General features: G+C 48.5%; 1 protein-coding gene across 2 annotated transcripts in view; it reads right to left on the bottom strand.

Moving 5' to 3' along the window:
• Positions 1-5,548: 5,548 nt before the first annotated feature.
• Positions 5,549-23,927, bottom strand: part of MAMDC4 (MAM domain containing 4) — a 28,370-nt gene continuing 9,991 nt past the window's right edge. The window contains exons 10-28 of one of the 2 annotated variants that reach the window (XM_077284635.1): positions 23,730-23,897; positions 23,479-23,563; positions 21,308-21,385; positions 20,661-20,732; positions 20,239-20,367; positions 19,577-19,707; positions 17,169-17,268; positions 16,944-17,051; positions 16,732-16,866; positions 11,559-11,680; positions 11,070-11,289; positions 10,856-10,993; positions 10,576-10,709; positions 10,188-10,278; positions 9,854-10,003; positions 6,629-6,763; positions 6,316-6,443; positions 6,032-6,140; positions 5,549-5,833 (exon numbers count right to left, since the gene is read on the bottom strand). In XM_077284635.1, the coding sequence (XP_077140750.1) occupies positions 5,640-5,833; positions 6,032-6,140; positions 6,316-6,443; positions 6,629-6,763; positions 9,854-10,003; positions 10,188-10,278; positions 10,576-10,709; positions 10,856-10,993; positions 11,070-11,289; positions 11,559-11,680; positions 16,732-16,866; positions 16,944-17,051; positions 17,169-17,268; positions 19,577-19,707; positions 20,239-20,367; positions 20,661-20,732; positions 21,308-21,385; positions 23,479-23,563; positions 23,730-23,897 (2,427 nt within the window). In that variant the 3' untranslated portion in view covers positions 5,549-5,639. Of the gene's footprint in view, positions 5,900-6,031; positions 6,141-6,315; positions 6,444-6,628; positions 6,764-9,853; positions 10,004-10,187; positions 10,279-10,575; positions 10,710-10,855; positions 10,994-11,069; positions 11,290-11,558; positions 11,681-16,731; positions 16,867-16,943; positions 17,052-17,168; positions 17,269-19,576; positions 19,708-20,238; positions 20,368-20,660; positions 20,733-21,307; positions 21,386-23,478; positions 23,564-23,729; positions 23,898-23,927 lie in introns of both variants that reach the window. The other variant, XM_077284634.1, reaches the window with a different exon arrangement.

Below are 23,927 nucleotides of genomic sequence, written 5' to 3' on the forward strand. Positions count from 1 at the left end.
AATTTTAACCATAATAATTTTTGCAGCCGTCTGTGTGATTTGTATGTCGGTTGAAGAGCATCTCAGCCCTTGGCCAAACTTGATGTATTGAAGTGTATCCATATCCAGGATGATCTGTGAACCACTGAGGAGAAAGCGGTGTTTTGGAATTTGAGGAATCCTCCTGCAAAGCCTCATGATAGTGTCGTTTGTTTTTTTTTTCAAGTGCTATTATGCGCAGTAATCTCTTTATATGTTACTCCTATCACATGCCTTATTAGGCGCGTTTGGTTTTATAATGTCCACTTTTTATTTAGTGTCAGTTATTATTTGTTTTTCAGGCTCCATTGTTGGAGTGGTTATAATTATATTTACATACAAATGTATTAATGTACACTAATTTACATTTTGGTCACATCATTGTTTTTACCGTCACTATCATGTATTTTTGTTGAGTGATAATTGTTTTTCTTTTATTACATGTGTTTATTCACTGTAACTATATGGGTTGTTGTAGCACTGTTTGTTTAGTCCTGATGCGCGGATATTTTATCTATTGTATTAGAGTGGTAAGCACTTGTACTTATCATCTGTTTCCCTCCCGGCTTCCCAGTACGCATGCGGGGTTTCCTTGGTCTCTGGATCCTCCTGGGGGCGGCACCTGGAGCGTGTCAGGTGACCGCCATCTCCATGACGGCGCTCGCTTGTCTGTGCCCCGCCGCCGCTCCTGAGAGGGTTCAATGGGGCCTTGGAGACGGCGCATGCGTCCCACATATGGGAGCCTGGATGGCTTACTAACTTTGCTATGGTACGTCATATCCCCTCTGTCATGTGACAGATGGGGGTGTGGCTAATGCCGGACTTATGGTTAAGAGATGCACTTTATTAGACACCTGCATTTGGCGCACACTATTGGCTGTAATTTGTTTAAATAACCGGAACCCTTACCCCTACGCACGCCTCCTGAAGAAGTTGATACGAAACGTGCGTTGGGGCGGCGGGGAGTCCTTGTTACCAGCGGTGTGCCTGTTTCATCCAATTGTAAGTTATGCCCACCTTCTATTTAGGTTTTCTTATGCATTCTCAATAGGTCCACCCGGACATTGTTGCACTATGCACTTTTGTTAATGCTGCCATTTGAAGTGTAGCCCTCTTTGCACAGACCTATACTTATAGGTTGTATGGAGTTAGTATATGTGTTTTAAATTAGTCCATCAGGACATTGTTGCACTTTGCACTTTTTGAAAATTTTGCTGCTTTAAATTTATTCTTTTTTTTGTACAGACCTTATATTCATTGGTCACATACGCTTTGCACTGAGGGCATGAGCATTTACTATTTACTATGGCATTTTCAATGCTGGTCACAGTACTCCCTGTTCTATGTGGTATCCAGTAGTTCTTTTACTATTTAGTCTCCTTGAGTTGTATTTTTATGCTATTCCAACAATAAAGTATTTATGCAAGGATTATACTCTGTGTGTGGTTTTTGTACCACTTGTTGTAGTAGCGGCGTAGAATTATTCCTGAGAGTACGTGCATTATCAGGGGGGTCCTCCCTGGAGTATTTCCTTAATTTCTCAGCAGCCCCTGCCCCTTTGAAGTGATGCATGGTGGGCAGCAGAAGCAGCTATACAAGTCAGCGGGCACAGCAGGATATAGGGCTGTGTTTTAGAGAAAAGAGGGCTACTGAACAGGCAGCTGGCGTATGGAGAGTTGTAAAAAGTATCAAATGTAGCCTGAGGTGTTATATATCGGGACGGGCCCACAGCCACCACAGGAGGACCAGCAGGGAGGGGGTTAATCCCTCCAAAGTTATGGCACCGGCGGGAGAGGTGTCTGTCTGGCAGGGGGGGCGCAGGGCCCAATCGTTCAGGGCACACACACCACGCCGCCCCTGTATGTCCCGGGTTATCTGCTCACCTCCTGGGCAGCACCGCTAGAGTGATGAGGAGCGCCTCTTCCCTCACTGTCAGGGCGTGCGCACTGGTAATGGCCGCTGTCCTCCGCAGTCACCGCCGCCCGTCCCGGAGCTCCCAGCCCCCTCACACCGATGCCACACAGCGTTCACCGCTGAAGAGCTCAGCCTCTCCGAGTCCAGCAGAGAAGCCGGGTATCAGAAGAAGCTGGTGCTGCGTCTTGTCCCGCCAGAGCGCGCGCACCAAGATGGCCGCTGCTGCACAGGTACCCTCCGTCCGCCCAGACCACTCACGGATTTCCAAGTCCCGGGTCCTCACTGCAGCCTTTTGGGGAGGTTACCCGACTCCCGGGGTCCCCAGGCGCCAATGCCAGCCGATACCGCTGGTAAATAAGGGGTCTTAATGGCAGGATAAGATCAGGATGGCCGGAGCTCTCACAAGGCACGTCTTTCCTCCACAGTTACATAGCCACGCCCCTTGTTCCTCAGTTTTTGACATAGTTTACTTGTCTTGTTTTTTTTCTCATACTCCTACTGCTTTACTACCGAACTGGGTTGTTACTGGCCAGTCAAGGGGTGTATACTGCAGAGGAGGAGTTAACTCTTTGTGTTTACTTAGTGTCCTCCTAGTGGCAAGCAGCATAACACTCATGGTCCTGTGTCCCCCAATGATTGGCTCGGAGAAAAAGATTTTATGGTGAGTACACAAAAATCTCCTTATCCAGAGGAGTGCCCTGGGAATATAACATAACCCGTATAGTCACCATGGATGCAAGCCCTTCCGGTTGGGGGCTCATATGGGTGAAGTTTTAGTCTAGGGACTATGGGGAGCATCATCAGGTAGAGATGTCTTTTATCCTGAAAGAATTAACAGCAGTGGAATAGGCGGCTAAGAGACTCCTTGTGTATCTACAGGGTCATCACGTACGCGTGTTCTCCGACAATCAGGTCACTGTGGCGTATATCAGTCACCAAGGCGGGACTTGTTCAAGACTCCTGATGAATGTAGCAGAACGTTAGTTCCATCTGGCAGAGCAGCATTTTCTGTCTTTAACCGCTCTACATATAAAAGGAAGAGAAAACACTACAGCGGATTACTTAAGCCGCAATCTTTTGAAACGGGCAATGGTCCCTAAAAACCTCCATCTTCGACCTGAGTGTGCAAAAGTGGGGTCAACCAGAGGTGGATCTCTTCACCAACAGAGAGAACAAGAAAGTGAGGCCATTTTGCTCACTAAATTCCAGAGAAGACCCTTTGGCAGTACACACTTTTTTGATAAAGTGGGACTTCAGGCTAGCATAAGCCTTCCCTCCCCTGTCTCTGCTATCCCGGGTGATGAGGAAAATCAGGAAGGAAAGGGCAAGGATTATAGTAATTGCCCCTTTTGGCCCAGGAAGGCATGGTTTTCATGCCTCAGGACCATGTCAGTGTCCGACCTGTGGGTCCTACCAGACATCCCAGGTCTCCTATCCCAGGGCCCAGTCTATCATCCTCAGGTGGATGGCCTTCATCTGAATGCGTGGATAATGAACGGTCACTGCTAAAAGATAGAGGTTTCTCCTCAGGCTTGATTAATACCCTGCTTAAAAGCAGACAAATGATTACAACCCGAATTTACGTCAGAATCTTGAAAAGGTTCCATCAAGACTCGGGTGGTAGCTGGTCAATCAGCACCAATAAACCAGATTCTAGAATTCCTACAAAAAGGTCTGGACATGGGGTTATCCACTAGTACTCTTAAAAAGTGCAGGTGTCAGCCTTAGGGGCCCTTTTTAGCTGCAGCATTGCCGGTAATTACTGGATTGGTAGGTTCATTAAGGCGGCAAGTAGGTCCAGACCAGTAGTGAAAGATAGGGTCATGCCGTGGGATTTAAACCTAGTCACGGGCCACGACCATGACGGAAGCCCCATTTGAACCTATTTCAACGACCTCGATAAAAAACACTGTCCCTCAAGGTAGCCTTCCTGGTAGCATTAACATTAGCTCGTAGAGTAAGTGACATCCAGGCGTCATCCAGGCTTCCTCCTTATATGCAATTTAGAGATGATAGGGTAATTCTTTCACCTGATCCAGCATACCTGCCTAGAGTAGTTTCCAGATTTCATAGGACGCAGGAAATAGTTCTTCCATCCTTCCTCCCTAATCCTAGTGTCGAAAAGGAAAAGAAACTCCACACCCTAGACGTTAGGAGATGTCTCCTAGAATACCTAGCAGTTACTGATCCCTGGAAAAAAGATAACTCCTTGTTTGTCTCCTATCAGGGCACTAGGAAGGGCCTTAAGGTACCATCACACTGAGCAACTTTCCAACGAGAACGACAGCGATCCGTGACATTGCAGCATCCTGGATAGCGATCTCGTTGTGTTTGACACGCAGCAGCGATCAGGATCCTGCTGTGACATCGCTGGTCGGAGCTAGAAGTCCAGAACTTTATTTCGTCGCTGGATCACCCGCTGTCATCGCTGGATCGGTGTGTGTGACACCGATCCAGTGATGTGTTCGCTTGTAACCAGGGTAAACATCGGGTTACTAAGCGCAGGGCTGCGCTTAGTAACCCGATGTTTACCCTGGTTACCATTGTAAATGTAAAAAAAAAAAAACAGTACATACTTACATTCCGGTGTCTGTCAAATCCCTCGCCGTCAGCTTCCCGCACTGACTGTGAGCGCCGGCCGTAAAGCACAGCACAGCGGTGACGTCACCGCTGTGCTCTGCTTTTACTTTACGGCCGGCGCTCACAGTCAGTGCGGGAAGCTGACAGCGAGGGACTTGACAGACACCGGAATGTATGTACTGTTTTTTACATTTACAATGGTAACCAGGGTAAACATCGGGTTACTAAGCGCGGCCCTGCGCTTAGTAACCCGATGTTTACCCTGGTTACCCGGGGACTTCGGCATCGTTGGTCGCTCTCCAGCGGCCACACAACGACTTACCAACGATCACGGCCAGGTCGTATCGCTGGTCGTGATCGTTGGTAAATCGTTTAGTGTAACGGTACCTTTAGGGCATCAAAAAGCACGCTAGCTAGGTGGATTAGGGAGGCTATTTCGCTAGCATACATCTCAAAGGGCAGGTCGGCACCTGGAGAACTGAGGGCGCATTCCACTAGAGCCATGGCAGCCTCGTGGGTGGAGAGATCGGAGATTTCGATTGACCAAATATGTAAGGCTGCTACCTGGTCCTCTCCAAGCACGTTTTTCAATCATTACAGACTAGATCCGGGTGCTTTCTCAGACCTCTCCTTGGTGTAAGGGTGCTGCAGGCTGTAGTCCCTCCCAAAATAGTTATTACTCTCTCTAATTCTCTCAGGTGGTGCTGTTATGGACGCTAGAATAAAGTCTTAGTTACTCACCGGTTAACGGTATTTTTCGGAGTCCATGACAGCACCCGTATATTCCCTTTCTTTGGTTCTGGGTGTGCACTTCTTCCTCTTATGATCCACACGTGGTAAATAGTTAGTAGTAATATTATTATTGTAGATAAATCATGTCATTAACCTTGGTGGTCCTCTTGTGCTCTGTAAACCAACTGATGTGTGGGAGAGGTGCCGCCCTTTTGTATCTGTAGGTTTCCTGTTCCTGAAGGGCGGATCCCCTCTCTCAGATGGTGCTGTCATGGACATCGAAAAATACCGTTAAACGGTGAGTAACTAAGACTTTCCATAGGTTTTATTTCTGATAGGTGGACAGTAAAGCATGGACATATTTTGCAGCACATGGGAGACCTTTACTACTTTATTCAGCTGTCTGAAGAATCTATGTCGTAAGTCACGTTATCGAAACCATCAATGTCGTCGACTTGTTCAGGAAATGACGGGGCGCTCTGCACACTCCTCCTCCATCTGCGGTACAGGAGGAAGATCAGAAGCAGGCAAAGCGCAACGATGATCACTCCGATGACAATGGCCCAGGTCTGTCCCGAATTGTCTTTACCTGGAACAACATGTGCACAGTCTGCTAGGAGTGATAGTGAAGGTGAATGAGCATCACTAGGAAAATCTATAATTATAAAGAAAAGGGAAATGGCAAAAAATGCAAATCAGCCACTGTTTTGCCCAAATCTGTGAGTTAAGGATCCTTGTTCTAGATATGTGCTATCAGGAAATGTGCATCCTAAGACTTGGCGCTTACCTTTCTGTATCTGTACAGTGTTGCATAGCCTGTCTGGGGTGTACGTCAGATTGTCCAGTGCGATGATAGCGGCGTGTGGACGAGTGCCCTTCATTACTTCAAATATAATCTGTAAAGAGACAGAACGTGAGATGAGTGACCTCGCACGACCACGGCCTCACTACCCACAGACCGGTCCAGAACATGAGACGACCGCAGCCTCGCTACCCACAGACAGCGGTCCAGAACGTGAGTCGACCTCGCACGACCGTGACCTTGCTACCCACAGACAACGGTCTCCACACCTGAAACTCCCCAGTGCTGTTGAGCTGCAGCTTTTCTTCCTGCCAGTCCCCGCTGTGATACCCGTGTAGTGCCCAGACGTGCAGCAGGCCCTCAGCTCCAGCCACGTACAGGACCAGCTCCCCTAGATCTGCAGACAAAAGAGGAGCTTGAAAGAAAAAACAGATAGATCTGGTATAGGGCCTGCAGTGGGGCAGAGCTATTATTAGGATGTCAGTATAGGAATCGCTGTCTGGTAATGGTCAGTGGATGTGTATAGTGAGTAATGATGGCCGCCTGCTGTGTACACGAGACAGCGATGATCTGGGGACTTACGGAAATGGGCCGAGGAGTCCGTGCAATAAGAGAAGGTGAAGCAGGATCCAGCAGTCGCTGACAGATGTTCACTGAGTAGCCAGGCGGAGGCCCCCTCCGTGTGCAGCGCCCCCGTATCCACAAAGGCGTAGTGTCCTGTGGGGTCATAGCGGCAGTAGCATTACATGTAAAGGGGCTTTCTAGATTTATGCCACTTGGGTGGGATGCTCTGATTAGATATGTGGATATTCTTCTGCTCCTAGCATTCTCATGGTTTGTTCATGCACCCAGCTCTCCAGCCTGCTCTCCTGCCTTGTCTGTCTATGAAGTGCACATAGTACATCACCCAGCTTTGCACACAGACTTTCCTCTGCTCCTAGCATTCTCATGGTATGCCTATCAGCTAACCCCAGCTTACCCTGTGTTATTTATGACCTTGTTTACTCTGGCTTGATTGTATGCATCTGGTCCACCCTTAATTCTCTGATCAAGATGAGCAGAGACCACTCCTCTCTGCTTCACACCTAAATGCACTTAGCTGTACATATATTGCATAGTACAAGTCTGCAATGACTTTAGTCTGCTGTGTGATTCCTCTAAGTGTGTCCTAGAAGTGTGAATATTAATGTAGAATTAAAACCAGAATTGAACCAGAAGGGAACTGAAGGTAACTGGACACAGTCACTGTAAACAATGTTTCAGTTTGTTTTCACTTTCACCCCTATAATTCTTCACTTTCTGCAAACTCCCCTAATCCCTACTCCTAGTAAAGAACTGTTCATCTCTTCAATCCTCCCCATCCATCTCACCTCCTCCTCAGAACTGTTCCTTAACATACAATCCTCTGTCTCCAAGCACAGACAGCCACCTCATGCCCTCTCCTACTCCCACCTGCTAACACTTTCTCTGCTCCTTCTCACTGCTGGTGATATCTCTCCAAATCCTGGTCCTCCTCACCACATCCCCAGTCAGTTCTACCTCCCATACATGCTCTATCACAAATTTCTGTAACCTCTCTAACCTTATACCCATTCGCCCATCCCTCACTTCCCCAGTCCCACTAACAGGAGCTCTGTGGAACGCTCGCTCTGTCTGCAACAAGCTTTCCTACATCCACGATCTTTATGTTACTACCAAACTTTCCTTCCTCGCCATCACCGAAACCTGGCTCATCCCTTCTGACACAGCCTCTCCTGCTGCACTTTCATATGGTGGCTTCCACCTTTCTCACACACTCCAGCAGCAAGCATGGCGGAGGAGTTGGCTTTCTCCTGTCAGATAACTGCTCCTTCACCTCAATCTCACTGCCACCCTCTGTTACCCTCCCTTCCTTTGAGGTGCACTCTGTGCGCATCTATGCCGCCACCAACCTCCAACTGGCTGTCATTTACCACCCCCCAGGGCCAGCCACCACCTTCTTTGACCACTTCACCACCTGGCTACTTCATTTCCTTTCTGCCGACATCCCCACTATCATCATGGGCGACTTCAACATCCCCATTGACACTTCCCTCTCAGCTGCCACTAAACTTCTATCTCTCACTTCCTCCTTTGGCCTCAGTCAATGGTCTTCTGCAGCCACTCACAAAGATGGTCACACATTGGACCTCATCTTGACCCGCCTCTGCTCCCTATCTAACCTCTCTAACTCACCTCTTCCTCTTTCTGACCACAATCTACTCACATGCTCTTCCCTCTCCACTCCTTGTCTACAATCCCCACCCCACAAACTTGCACACCCTCGCAGAAATCTTAAACACCTTGATCTACATTCACTCTCTGAATCCCTCCTCCCTCTCACAGACATAAGTTCCCTACACAATGCGGATGACGCTGCCGCTCTATATAACACCACACTAGTTGCAGCTTTGGAATCTTTTGCCCCTCTCACACATACCAAAGCTTGCAAAATCAACAGACAGCCCAGGCACACCAGCCTGAACAAAGAACTGAGGCGAGCTTCCAGGGCTGCAGAGCGGAGATGGAAAAGATCCCACTCCAGCGAGCACTTTATCGCATTCAAACAGTCCCTCACTACTTTCAAGACCACACTCGCCACAGCTAAACAAACCTACTTCTCATCTCTCATCCTCCCTGTCTCACAACCCTAAACAGTTATTCAACACCTTCAATTCTCTCCTCCGTCCCCCATCACCTCCCCACTCATCTCAGCTGAAGACTTTGCCTCATTTTTCAAGCAGAAGATTGAGAACATCAGAGACAGTTTTAGTCGACAACCCCCAGACCCCTTCCTCCCAACTTCCCAGCCCTCCACCTCCAAAACCCACTTCTCCACTATTACAGAAGATCGACTCTCCACTCTACTCTCAAGATCGCATCTCACCACCTGTGCACTTGACCTGATCCCTTCCCACTTCATCCCGTACCTCGCCACAGTCTTCATCCCAACTCTAACCCATCTCTTCAACCTATCACTAACAACTGGTGTTTTCCCCTTAAGCTTTAAACATGCCTCAATCACACCTATCATCAAAAAGCCCTCTCTTGACCCATCCTCTGTATCTAGCTATCGCCCTATATCACTTCTCCCCTATGCCTCAAAACTACTGGAACACGTCCATCTTGAACTGTCCTCCCATCTATCTTCCTGCTCCCTTTTCGACCGCTTACAATCAGGCTTCCGGTCACACGACTCCACTGAAACTGCCCTAACTAAGGTCACCAATGACCTATTAACTGCCAAGAGCAAGTGACACTACTCTATCCTCCTCCTCCTGGACCTGTCCTCTGCCTTTGACACAGTGGACCATTCCCTATTACTACAGACCCTCTCATCCCTTGGCATCACAGACTTGGCCCTATGCTGGATCTCGTCATACCTAACTGACCAAACATTCAGCGTCTCCCATTCACACACCACCTCCTCACCTCGCCCCCTATCTGTCGGAGTCCCACAAGGTTCAGTTCTCAGGCCCCTGCTCTTCTCCATTTACACTTTTGGCCTGGGACAGCTCATAGAATCTCATGGTTTTCAGTATCATCTCTATGCTGATGACACACAGATCTACATCTCTGGACCAGATATCACCACCCTACTAACCAGAATCCCTCAATGTCTATCCGCTATTTCATCCTTCTTCTCCGCTAGATTTCTAAAACTTAACATGGACAAAACAGAATTAATTGTCTTTCCCCCATCTCACGTGACCCCCCTAACGAACCTATCCATTACAGTAAACGGCTGCCCACTCTCCCCAGAGTTATTATAAATAATAATAATATTACCCTCTGCAGAGCCCAGGCTGCGGTCCTTCTCCGGGGCAGCACTCGGTCTGTTTACGGCAGCTCCATTCGTCCAGTCCCAATCATATGTATCCATGAGGGGAATGCGGACATTGGACCAAGAACACGACCCCCATTCAAAGTCACATGATGCTGCGAAAGTGAACGCTTTATTGCAATACTGTCAATTCACTAGCAACTAGTTATGTCTTCACTGAGTGCGGCTCCCCTGCCTCGGCACTGGGAGTACCCATGATGGATGGCAGACGACCAGACTGGTTACATGTATGGGGGAGAGCAATATGTTACCTCTGAGTTATACAGTTGGATGCGGTACCTGATTCATGACAACGGTGATGGCCGATGTGAATGTCATCAATGGCGATGTAAGCGCGCTCCCCCCCTGCACCGACCGCTTCAAAGAGCAACTGCAAGGAGGATGGACAGAGTCAGCTCACAACTAGGGAGTGGATGCAGAGCCCCGTACTCCAGTGGGAGATGCACACTGTTCACGCGCGTGAACGTGTGGCTTTCGGGTCATTATGTCAAGGTACTGTCCAGGATTAAGCCGCGCCATGACCGGTGCGCAGATGGTTTCTGCTACTGCAGCTTGGCCTTATTACAAAGCCTGGAGCGGAGCTGCACCCCCCAGAAGCCGCTTATAGCCGGGGTGGCACTGGTTCTGTCATACGAACGCTCTGCTCCATGAGCCGTATCTGCGTTACCTTCCACTGCACCTCCGCCTGCAGAGCCGCGCTGCCGTAGCGCCAGCTGCCAGGTATTGCATCTGAGATCCGAAGAATTTCTCTCTTCACTTTCTTCTTTCCGGTGTCATCCTCAATAGATACAATCAATGTTCCTAACAATTAAAAAAAAAAAAATTTGTACAAAATTACTATTTAAGTTCTGTTTAACCGCTGGCTATCCACCCATTGCTCCGGACCATTAGGGGCATGCCATGATGCCAGGCTGCTGTAATCATGTGGCTGCAGCTCATTTACTGACCTGGGCTGGTGCCCCCCATCTGGTACCAGAAGCTCAGGCAGCCATGGTCCAGGTGGGCATTGTACACACTCGACGTTAGAAGTGCGATCGACTTCCTGGGCAGGGTACTAGAGCTGGTGTCCACCGCCATGTAATACCCTGTGGATGCCAACATACATATAGCAGTGTCTGTACCGGCCCCATCGGCTGCTGTCTGCGCCGGAGCAGTCCTTACCTGAAAAACTCTGCAGGGTGTGATCACGGACCGGGCCCGGCTGGTGGCTGAAGGGGATGGTCTTGTGTAACAGCCAAATATATGTCCCCTGGGAGGAAAAGCCACAGGTTCCGGCCTCAAATGAGCAGCGGGTGGGCGCTGCACAGGGTCCACTCATCACCGCGATGTCGTCGATAGCGATGTGGCCTATGGAACCATCACGCACCGCTTCGAAGATCAGCTGAGACAATAAGGATCAGTTGCCAGTTATAAGCGCACAGGGCGATGTGTAATAACATGGCGCCTATGTGCACTGAGCCATCTATCACCAGCACAGGACAATGCACTGCTGGGAATGAGGAGGTCATGTTACTGCTTGGACGATTGGCAGATTATTAGGAAGCGTATATGGCCCTTGACTATATGCACGCTGGGGCCGTCAGACTATGCCCCTTCACCTGTACTGCGGCCCCCAGGATTCATGAAGGAAAGTGCCACCCGGTCACCTACCTGGTACTTGTTAGTGGTGAGTGTGACAGTTTCCCGGTGCCACAGATTCCCGCGGGTTCCTGTGCTGGTCCAGATTAACGTCTCTTCTCCCCCATTGTATTTACTGTACAGGTTTAAGGTGCCTGGATTCCCCCAGAAATAAAGATTTATTAGTGATCGGCTGGAGCTCCCTCCTGTGAGGGGGCGGCCATTGTATCTTCATTGCAAACTGTCATTTAACAAGATGGCCACAAGGTACTGAACATGTCGCTGTGGTCAGACTGTCCACCACTCAGGGTGCCGTTGCACACCAACACCCGCCAAGCTTGGCGGGCACTGCTGTACCCATGCAGATGAATGGCACATGTCTGTTCAGCAATGCTCCAGCCGTATGACGCAGGAGGACAGATATCTGACAACCAAATCGCCCGACAACACCCAACACACGGACATGTTCCCTCCTGTGGAGAGAAAGGATGTGCCTCTGCCAGAAAACTCCTGGTGCCGCATATGGCAGCAAAGGATCAGACTGGTAACAAATGAGACATTGCCAAAAACAGTTTCACATTTGTCTATGGGTTGTGTCTTATGATAGGACTGAGCTGCAGTACCAAACATGACCTGTAGACAGAGGGGAGCTGTTTTTGTAAATAAGCAGCCATGTTTTACCGCCCGTGGATCTACCAGCAGAACAATGCATGTAGATGTGCAGCGCCCCAGAGTCCTGGTCGTTGCAGTACTGTGGCTCCGCCACTATGGGGAGCTATGGTGCGTCTGATGGCACTGAAGGAGTTCATCTAAACAGGTATCACAGACACCAATACATTTCACAGCCGGGCCTCCGGGGGGAGCTAAGGGTTCTATTCACTAGGCCACTCCCCACCATAGTGGGTAAACTGGGGGTCAGGCAGGAAGTTAGTGAGAAAGCTGACTGGGTTGGAACCAGGCAACACCTTGTGGCAGAGGGTGTTGTGGGGGAAGATACAGTAGGGTCTCTGTCAGGGGTGGGACCCTGACAGAGGCTTGGCAACTTGAACGAACGTAACGGGACCATGCCTGCTCAGGATAGCGGCGGTGCCCAAGGAAGGACCAGAAGCGAGATAGATTGTGCTGAGTGAGAAACGAGATCAAGGCAATAAGGAGAATACCAGTAGGGGTCGTGCCGTAAGACCGAGGCAACACCCTACTGAGGCGCACTACCGGTGGCCGGAACGCCGAGGGAGTATTACAACATCCAGCCTCAAGCGATACTCTAAACAGCGGCAGGACAGTCAGTCTAAGGCGGGCTGTCTAACTTAAATCACCTATGCAGTCTTGGGGGGCAACTTGTGGAGAGGACAGCGTGGCGGAACCGGCCCCAGCCTGCAGCCCGGATTGACCTGACCAGCGTGGAAGAAATCCCGACGTCACACTGGGGTGTAGTGGTGTCCTTTAACCCCCGACATGGAAGAGGGGTAATACAGGAGATCGGGGAGCCGCTACAAGTCCGCGTAGACCGGGAGGAGGTAGAGCCCTGCGGAGGAAGGTTCGCTCGCGACCTGGAGCCAGGTGACGCTGTAACCTACACCAGGTGGAGGAGGGAAACAGGCGAAGCTGGCTGGATAGCGCGGGGCGTCCAGCGGTGTGTCGCACTCCAGGCCGCCGCCGAAACATCCGAAGATGAACCTCCTGCCGAAAAGGCAATGGAACCTGTCCCTGCGGAGCAGCGGGGAACCCGGACCCACCACGTACCTTGGGGGCGTGCCGGCCCATCAGTGAGAAGAGCATCACGGCGAGGAATCCTGTCATTGCTGGGACAGGAACCGCTCCTTGGATCGGCAGCGCGACCCGTTGGTCTGGTGAGGCCCGGAAGGAAACCACCTTCTGTACCGAAAGATGAGTAAGAAACTGCAGTACATGTAAATAGTTCCTTAACTGTTTGTTTCCTGTTTTGCTGCTAGACGCGTCCAGGGTTAACTCTTAAGGGGATCCCTTTGTTGACCCGGGATCCCTATTGTTTTGTCTATTTTTCTGAGTTGTTACACAAAGTTCCAGAACTGCCGCAATCATGAACAGTGCATGATACAAACTTTTTGTAAATAGTTTGCACCTTATTAAAGGTGCTCCCTACTGGTTTTACTTCAAAAAGGACTCTTTGTGAAGATACCACACTGGAACCTTTGCTGAGTACGGACTGGTAGCTTGAGAAGATATGCTACCTCATAGAGACTTGGTCCCCTCTTAAAGGGGATGTTCATTTGTTGCACTTAAATGATGATATTGCTTTAAGATAGGTAGCAATAATGTTTTGACGAAAGAAAGTGATGATAATGTTTACATGAGAAAGTTATATGTGTCCAACTAGTTAATTGTAAAGAAAATGCTGATAATGTTCCCTGAAAGAAAGTAAAGGCCCCGTCTCACATAGCGAGATCGCTAGCGAGATTGCTGCTGAGTCACTAGTTTTGTGACGCAACAGCGACCTCAGTAGCGATCTCGCTATGTGTGACACGTACCAGCGATCAGGCCCCTGCTGTGAGATCGCTGGTCGTGTCGGAATGGCCTGGACCTTTTTTTGGTCGTTGAGGTCCCGCTGACATCGCTGAATCGGTGTGTGTGACACCGATCCAGCGATGTCTTCACTGGTAACCAGGGTAAACATCGGGTTACTAAGCGCAGGGCCGCGCTTAGTAACCCGATGTTTACCCTGGTTACCAGCGTAAATGTAAAAAAAAACAAACAGTACATACTTACCATCTGATGTCCGTCAGGTCCCCCGGCGTCTGCTTCCTGCTCTGACTGACTGCCGGCCGGAAAGTGAGAGCAGATCACAGCAGTGACGTCACCGCTGCGCTCTGCTCTCACTGTACGGCGGCTCAGTCAGAGCAGGAAGCAGACGGCAAGGGACACCGAAAGGCAAGTATGTACTGTTTGTTTTTTTTTGGTAACCAGGGTAAACATCGGGTTACTAAGCGCGGCCCTGCGCTTAGTAACCCGATGTTTACCCGGGTGCTGCAGGGGGACTTCGGCATCGTTGAAGACAGTTTCAACGATGCCGAAGTCGTTCCCCTGATCGTTGGTCGTTGGAGAGAGCTGTCTGTGTGACAGCTCCCCAGCGACCACACAGCGACTTACCAACGATCACGGCCAGGTCGTATCGCTGGTCGTGATCGTTGGTAAATCGCTATGTGAGACGGGGCCTTAAGAGCTAGATGAGGGATGCAGTAGGCCCGTAGGGGTAGACGTAGTGTCCAGCATACATGTCAGTAAGCAGATAATGAGAAGGTTTAATGTTATATAGAAAATGTTTGATAATGTTGATAGACAACGAGGATAGAAGGTGAACCCTGAGTCCTCCTAGGAGTCATGTAGAGATGGCTCGGTGCTCTTAAACTGAAAGTAATGTTATGTTCTATACTGTGTATAGTAGTTGAAAAGACCGAAGGCTCGGGCTGAAAGGAGCGGTCCTGTAAGAAAGGAGAGGCAGTAGGTCTGGTGCTGTTAGGACAGGCGGTCCTGCAGATTTAAAGAAGGAGAATGTAAAAGTTAAATTGCCTTATAATGTGATTATAAGAAGGTCTTTAGCGGATTCAGAGTGTACGTCCTTAAAGGCAATGTTAAATTATTGTTCAACAATTTTGCACTTAGTAGAATACCCGGTTGGGTAAAAGAAAGTTATTTATAGCATGTTGCTATGATATTTTATCATGTTTGTAACGTTCAAGTGTCCTCACCTCCCATAAAGGGAAGCTCTGTTTAAATATACTTATTGTTATTGCACTCAACAAAACTGTATGTCTTTTTGCTAACTTGTATTGTTGTTTTCTTCTCAGTCCCGGAGTACTGTGTTTAACCAGGGGGGAGTGCAGCGCCCCAGAGTCCTGGTCGTTGCAGTACTGGGCTCCGCCACTATGGGGAGCTATGGTGCGTCTGATGGCACTGAAGGAGTTCATCTGATCAGGTATCACAGACACAAATACATTTCACAGCCGGGCCTCCGGGGGGAGCTAAGGGTTCTATTCACTAGGCCACTCCCCACCATAGTGGGTAAACTGGGGGTCAGGCAGGAAGTTAGTGAGAAAGCTGACTGGGTTGGAACCAGGCAACACCTTGTGGCAGAGGGTGTTGTGGGGGAAGATACAGTAGGGTCTCTGTCAGGGGTGGGATCCTGACAGAGGCTTGGCAACTTGAACGAACGTAACGGGACCGTGCCTGCTCAGGATAGCGGCGGTGCCCAAGGAAGGACCAGAAGCGAGATAGATTGTGCTGAGTGAGAAACGAGATCAAGGCAATAAGGAAAATACCAGTAGGGGTCGTGCCGTAAGACCGAGGCAACACCCTACTGAGGCGCACTACCGGTGGCCGGAACGCCGAGGGAGTATTACAACATCCAGCTTCAAGCGATACTCTAAACAGCGGCAGGACAGTCAGTCTAAGGCGGGCTGTCTAACTTAAATCACCTATGCAGTCTTGGGGGGCAACTTGTGGAGAGGGGCGACTCTAGGGTCCCGGAAGAGCTCCGAGCCTACCCGTCAAACGGGTGCCGTCCCAACCATAACACCAGGGAGGGACGGAGGATTAGCAGAACATCATCTAATCGAGTTGTGAGGGAACTTAAGAAACAGACACAACAGTTGTGGGGACTTTCTGTAAGCACAGCAGGGAAGGACCGCAACACATAGCGCTAGAAGGTAGGCACAGATTTCCACCTGCTAAGAGAACTCTGGAGGTGCCATTGGACCGGCCGGACTTGCGCAGCCTGGTTATCCGGATTCCGGACTGAGGACCCAGAGATCTTCAGTAAAGAGGTAAAGAGACTGCAACCTGGTGTCCTCGTTATTTACTGCACCGCACCACTACAGCTTCACCACCATCATCCGTCATACCTATCACTGTGCGCCCCACGGCAGGGTCACGGACCGGGCCTAGCCACAGTGACAACCCCAGAGCAGAGACTCAGAGGCCCGGTACCGGGTACCCCTCGGCCCTGCGGCAGTGGGGGCGTTGCAGATGCAACCGCCATAATTCATGGTAGAAACAGGTGACCCTAAGCCCGACAAAGAATTCAAGACTCTGTCCTCTACTGATGTGCAGCCATGGCAGGGAAGCTGAAGGCTCCATGCCCAGGTCTGCCAACCACACGCATAACAGTACATTCTGCAGACACAGGCAAAAGTTTGTGCACCCCGCATGAGATGGGGTGTGATATCCTCACCTGTGTCAGGGCCAAACATTCTGTGGTGGAAGGATAAGCAGGAGGTGTTAGATGCCACAGATTGCAGGTAGGACAAGAGACGAGCCTTAGTACCACGCTCCGAGCGAGACGTCCCCGCCACAAACATATAGCGACCTGCGACAGGAAGAAATTTAGTGTGGTCACAACTAGCCAGGAGGGTCATAGATGTGCCGGACATCGGAGACGCTCACCATGTCCTGTTGTGTGGTCAGATGAAGTGCCCCACTCCCAGTCAATCTCAGCTGTGACATCTTGATACCAACCGCACGGTCCGGTCTCGAAATTACAAGTCACAGTCACTGAAAATCCCCAAAACACATAAGGCTAATGTCTTACAAATCTGCTTCCCCTGATGGCAACCGTACTCCGCAATGACCACCTACAAGTACAACCGCCCAGTGCTTCACGTTTCTTACCATTTTCAGTCGATTCCTCACAGCTGACAAACTTTATGTCACTCACTGCAGCGCTCCAGTTCTCAACAGGTCCGGGGTCCACGGCTCCCGACAGCACCAACTACGAGCAGCACAGAAACTACAAGATCAATACTGCTCACAATTATAAATGATACAGACCGGTATATATATATGTATATGTATATATATATATATATATATATATATATATATATATATATATATATATATATATATATATATATATATATATATATATATATATATATATATATATATACAGGGGTTGGACCAAATAATGGAAACACCTGGAAACATCAACAAACGTTAGTTTAATATGGTGAAGGTCCACCTTTTGCGGCGATTAAAGCCTGAATTCTCCGAGGTATGGATTCATACAAGGTGTGAATTGTTTCCAAAGGATTTTTAGCCCATTCTGCAGTTAAAACACCCTCCAGTTCTTTGAGCGACGATGGCGGCGGAAATCGACGTCTAACTTGAATCTCTAAAATCGACCATAAATGCTCAATAATGTTGAGGTCTGGGGATTGTGGGGGCCAGATGAGATGCTCAACTTCATTAGAATGTTCCTCGTGCCATGCTTTAACGATTCTAGCTGTATGAATTGGTGAATTGTCATCCTGAAAGATGGCGTTCCCCTCAGGGACCAGTGCTTGAACCATTGGATGCACTTGGTCGCCCAAAATGCCTAAATAATCTCGGCTGTTAATTCTTCCATGAAGGGATATCATTGGCCCGGCGGATCTCCACGAAATAGCACCCCAGATCATCACAGAACCTCCGCCATGTTTTACGGTTGGGAGAAGGCAGTCTGGATGGAATGCTTCTTTCGGCTGTCTCCAAACGTACACTGGGCCGGAGGTCGGAAATAGGGTAAACGATGATTCGTCTGAGAATATCACATGTTTCCACTGCTCGAGAGACAAATTCTGGGGGTTTCTCCACCACTCTAAACGCTTGGAAACATTTTGTCATTGAGAGCAGCGGTTTTCTAATTGCAGCACTTCCGTGGAATCCAGATTTGTGCAGCTCCCGACGAACAGTTAGAAATTGGGTTCTGTAGGTGTTCATTGAGCTCAGCAGTGATTTTCTGAGCCGTGGTCACAATTCGCTTTACAGTCCGACGGTCTCTCTCAGTCAACTTCGACTTTCGGCCGGACCTGTGCTTTGCGGCGGACGTTTTTCCTTCTCTTTCAAACGCAGTCATTACTTTGGAGACAGTATCTCTTGACACGCCAAGCATTCGGGCACTTTCTGTTACACTAGCGCCTGCCATACAAGCACCAACAATTTGGCCTCTTTGAAGATCCGAGAGGTTTGCCATTGGTATCAGGTTCTCATCGATGTTCTTACAATTATGTAAAACAAACAGTTAATTTACATACACATATCACATAACACAAATAATCAACTACAAAACATTACCATATGTCACGGTTGGCATGTTTATAACATGTTCGAAGATTACACACACACACCTACTTACATAGATAATCACATGACCACCTGCCTTCCTACACACATAGGTATACAAACGCACACCTGCCTAGCAACACCTAGGTATACACCCGTGCACCTGCCTAGCTACACACATAGGTATACACACGCACACCTAGTTATATATACATGCACATCTGCCTGCTTTCCTACACACACCTACCTGCTTTACACACATACACACTTGCATAGCTGCATACATAGGCATACACATGGACACCTGCTTAGCTACACATATAGGTATACACAATCACACCTGCCCAGCTGCACACATAAGTATATACACACACACACACACACACACACACTTGCCTAGCTGCCCACATAGGAATAAACAATCACACCTGCCCAGCTGCACACATAAGTATATACACACACACACACAATTGCCTAGCTGCCCACATACGAATACACAATCACACCTGCCTAGCTACACACATAAGTGTATACACAATAACCTGCCTAGCTACACACATAGGCATACACACGCACGCCTGCCTAGCTACACACAGGCATACCCAATCACATCTGTTTAGCTACACACAAATATATACTGTACACACACACCTGCCTAGCTACACACATAAGTATACACACACGCACACACCTGCCTAGCTACACACATAGGTATACTGTATATTTGTGTGTGTCAGTAGGTAGGTGTACGTCAGTATACTGTATACACAGGTACGCCTCCTGCCTACACAGATACAGCACAGCAATGTACATGCATAGTAATATATACACATAGCACCTACATCACCTGCTTCCTCCTACACAGAGGACTACTGCTTTAAAGGGCTGTTGTCTGTTCTCAGAATAAAAAGTCTATAGTCATCTACCACCACAGACTTTGCGACGTGAGAATAAAGAAGCTTCTCCTCCGCTACCTGGAAATTATTTGCTCGGTCTCCCAGAGGAATCAGAAGAGATTTCCACGCATTACTCTGTTCTCCACGGCTGTGCCAGACATGCGAGTGTGTATGGAGCTGCGGATCCCACGCACTGAGAGAGATGAAGCCTGAAACATACCATGCAGGTCTCTTAGGACTGGTTCATACACAGCATTTTGATGCTTTCTTTTTCCATGTGTTTTATTGTGCAAATTGTCTTACAGTAACAGCAAAATGATCATGGTTTCTAATATTATATATATATATATATATATATATATATATATATATATATATATATATATATATATATATATATATATATATACACACACACACACATATATGTATATATATATATATTTTTTTTTTACTGCAATTTATCCTCTATTAAGATCTATATTTGCCATGGTTCCATTTTTAAAAAACTCAAGGAAAACAAATGTTATTAATTTTGCTGTTGCTGTAAAACGCTGCATTCTATTTCTGCATGAAATAAAACAACAAATGAAAAACCCTAGGTGTGACCAAGCCCTGAGGCCGTGTTCCTTCCTGAGATATCAGGCTGCGGCGTGTGGGGCGAGTGCTACATCTCCTGCCGTGCGCCATGACAGCAGACACTGAACCAGCAGGGAGGATGGTGCACATTAATGGCGAACCTGCGGGTCCAGTGTGAAGGTAGTATGTCATGTTAATACAGGACGGGCCCGTGGGGCACAGGAGGGGGCTGCGAGATTCGGCCTCAGTCTTCAAATTCCCTTCAGCGTTCAGCACAGTCAGGGGGGAGCCTGAAAAGAGAATAAAAAATAATCATCAGTCTAGAATAGATGGTGGTTCTGTGTAGATGCAACATGACCTGTGTAGCTACAATGTCTGCTCCGTGCTGTGCAGGGGTCTTGGAAAGCTGGGGAAATACCGATTTCCATTTGCTGGACTTCCTATAACCAATTATTATTCTGCCAATTAAGATAACAGGGATGAAAATACGGATCCTTAAAAGATGGTGTCAGCAGAGAAAAAGCAGAATGACGCTGGCGTAGAAGGAGAAGGGTGCAGCAGATGTTTATAGTTTGGCCCTTACCTGTCGTAGACCATCCCCACTTGTATGCCCCAATACTGACATCCGTCCATCCGACAACACTACTGTCATTTGCTGCAGACAAAAAAAAATTCATAGCCGAAAAGTAAAAGATATGACTGTTAAAACAATCCCCACCCATTGCCCTCATCCATTTATTAACTCTTACTCTGGGGCCCCCATTAACCAGAACTAGAAGCAATCACTGTATGGGGTCCCCACAAAATCAGCCCAGTGTAAGTCGTGGAATGGAAATTTTTGTAGGATGGGTGGAGGTCCTAGAGGTCAGACAGTGACGGACCCTTCATTCACAGACATATCACAGCAATAAGCCATCACTTTCCAATATGTGAATACCAGTATAACACTCCAGTTATATGAAGAGCTGCAATCACAATTCAGCCTGGAACTTGCAGGAATCCAACAAGCCAAATAAAAACACAAAACAATCTCTTGTACAGACACAGAAACAGTAGGAGGCAAAAGGCAGATGGAGGGCTGGAAGCCGGAGAGCTTATAGGAAGCCACCACTTTCCATGCAGCTCTAGCTGTGACTGGAGAATATGGAATTATACAATGAAATACGAATACAAGATAATGAAGAAAACCACCCTGTGCAATGATGTAGGCACCCCAGAGGCTCGTCCTACCTGGCGTACAAGCTTCTCTGACACTCCAGACAGCGTCGCCTTGTCCAGCCGAGGAGATCACTGATCCAGCGGATTCATCTGAAAAATGGAGAAAGGTCATTACAGGGTGAAAGTACAGTGGGGTCTCTGCTCCACCTGCACAAATACAGATGGCTTCCCTGCACAAACTGAGGGCGTAAGGCTACTTTCACACATCAGGTTTTTGCAGTTAGGCAGGATCCGGCAAATTTGTACAAAAAACAGATCTGTTGCAAATTGTGAAAAACTGACGCAACGGATCCGTTTTTTGCTGGATCCGTTTTTTTTTTAAATGAACCCGGGGATAGAGTTTGGACTTCTTGCTCTGGGGAAAGAAAGAAAGAGGGAAAGAAAGAAAGAGGGAAAGAAAGAAAGAGGGAAAGAAAGAAAGAAAGAAAGAAAGAAAGAGAGAAAGAAAGAGAGAAAGAAAGAAAGAAAGAAAGAAAGAGAAAGAGAGAGAGAAAGAAAGAAAGAAAGAAAGAAAGAAAGAGAAAGAGAGAAAGAAAGAAAGAAAGAAAGAAAGAGAGAAAGAAAGAAAGAAAGAGAGAAAGAAAGAGAGAAAGAAAGAAAGAGAGAAAGAAAGAAAGAAAGAAAAGAAAGAGAGAGAGAAAGAAAGAAAGAGAGAGAGCAGAAACTTTGCATGATTGTATGGAGAATGCATAGAAAACCAGATTCGGAGGCCGGATTCATCATTTCATATGTCAGCTTTATCAGTTTATCGCTGGAACCGTCAATTGGCGTTTTTTTGCCAGACAGAAAAAATGTTCCTATGAACGTTTTCTCTGGTTGCCGCAAAAATTTTTTTAGACGGATCCGGCAAAAAACAAATGAAACGTGTGGCCATCAGGCGCAATCCGGCCCTAATACAACTCTATGGGAAAAAAACAGATCCGGCAGAAAAGAAAAACGGATCTGTTTTTTTTTCAAAACTCGCCGGATTGTGCCTGACAGCAAAAACCTGATGTGTGAAAGCAGCCTAACACCAAAACCTGGAGAATTTGGGGCTTTGTTTACCCTCTTTTTCTCATGATACTTTGGAAAGATTGGCATCGTCAGGTGATCACATGGGGTGACAATATTCAGGTGGGACCATCATAGACGGGGTGCAGATGCAGGGTGTGAGGAGTAGGTCAGTAGAGATTTCTGACTCCATGGGCCGAGGGTACATACTCACCATCTGATGTCCGTCAGGTCCCTTGGCGTCTGCTTCCTGCTCTGACTGAGCCGCCGTAAAGTGAGAGCGCAGCAGTGACGTCACCGCTGCGCTCTGCTCTCACTGTACGGCGGCTCAGTCAGAGCAGGAAGCAGACGGCAAGGGACCTGACGGGCAACAGATGGTGAGTATGTAGTGTTTTTTTTTTTTTACATTTACGCTGGTAACCAGGGTAAACATCGGGTTACTAAGCGCGGCCCTGCGCTTAGTAACCCGATGTTTACCCTGGTTACCCGGGTGCTGCAGGGGGACTTCGGCATCGTTGAAGACAGTTTCAACGATGCCGAAGTCATTCCCCTGATCGTTGGTCGCTGGAGAGAGCGGTCTGTGTGACAGCTCCCCAGCGACCACACAGCGACCACACAGCGACGCTGCAGCGATCAGCATCGTTGTCTGTATCGCTGCAGCGTCGCTGTGTGAGACGGGGCCTTAAGGGTTGGATAGGACAACAGGAGATGGCAGGGGGTGAAAACTGGATGGAGAAAAGGGAAGAGGGCGTAAAGCAGAGCTCCAGTAATTGCACTAGGTCCCCTGCTTGCTTGAGATTTAGTTTTTGACATTGGAGACCCCCTCATACACAACAAGAGCGGTTTCCAGGCAAACCACAGGCTTACAAAACAATCTGGTGGCCATCTGGGGGGCAAGCAGGGTGCAGTCCTCAGCTCCTGACTGCCATCACACACCATATTGGATTCTTTGCATGCTTATTGGGGGTCCCAGGGGGTTTCTAAGTGTCCGCCTGTAAAAAGGCTGCTCCGCAATCATATCATATGGCTCAGAGTCTGAGAACAAGCCCAGATCCCGCCCTATGTGATCAGGAACATCAATCCCATCCGTGGCCATGGGACCGGTAAAGAATGCTTGGGGTGGATCATGATTAGATCTGGTGCTGCACCCGTCATCTGTGCAAAACTCACACATCGCAATAATCTGCACCTACTCTGCACTGCGCATCCAGGGGAAAAGATCAGGTCGTCCACTGCCAAGACGCCTGACGAGCCGTTACCGGAGCCCTCTATGAAGACCTGGGAAGCAGAGGAACAAGACGCGTCAGTGAGAGCGGCCATCACTGCATTTACTGCCCCGACAGGGGGGCATGAGATCATTATCCGTGCCCATGTATCCCTGGTGGGTGCCAGCTACACATCATACAGGTGCCCGCGGCGTCCCCGTCCGGTCTCAGAGACTTACCTGGAATAACTGGTTGACCTGATTAAAGGAGACTTTCTCCCGGATCCACAGGGCGCCCCTCCGTCCCTGCAGCTTTAACTCTGCGTTGTCCTGTTCAGACCCCGTGAGGCGATAACCCACAGACAGGGAAGCCGCGTCAGATCCATCCATGTAATAATAAAACACGAGCTGTAGGGGAAAAGCCACAATCAGGGGCCA

The sequence above is a fragment of the Ranitomeya variabilis genome, chromosome 2, assembly GCF_051348905.1.
Source record: "Ranitomeya variabilis isolate aRanVar5 chromosome 2, aRanVar5.hap1, whole genome shotgun sequence".
Lineage (NCBI taxonomy): Eukaryota > Metazoa > Chordata > Amphibia > Anura > Dendrobatidae > Ranitomeya > Ranitomeya variabilis.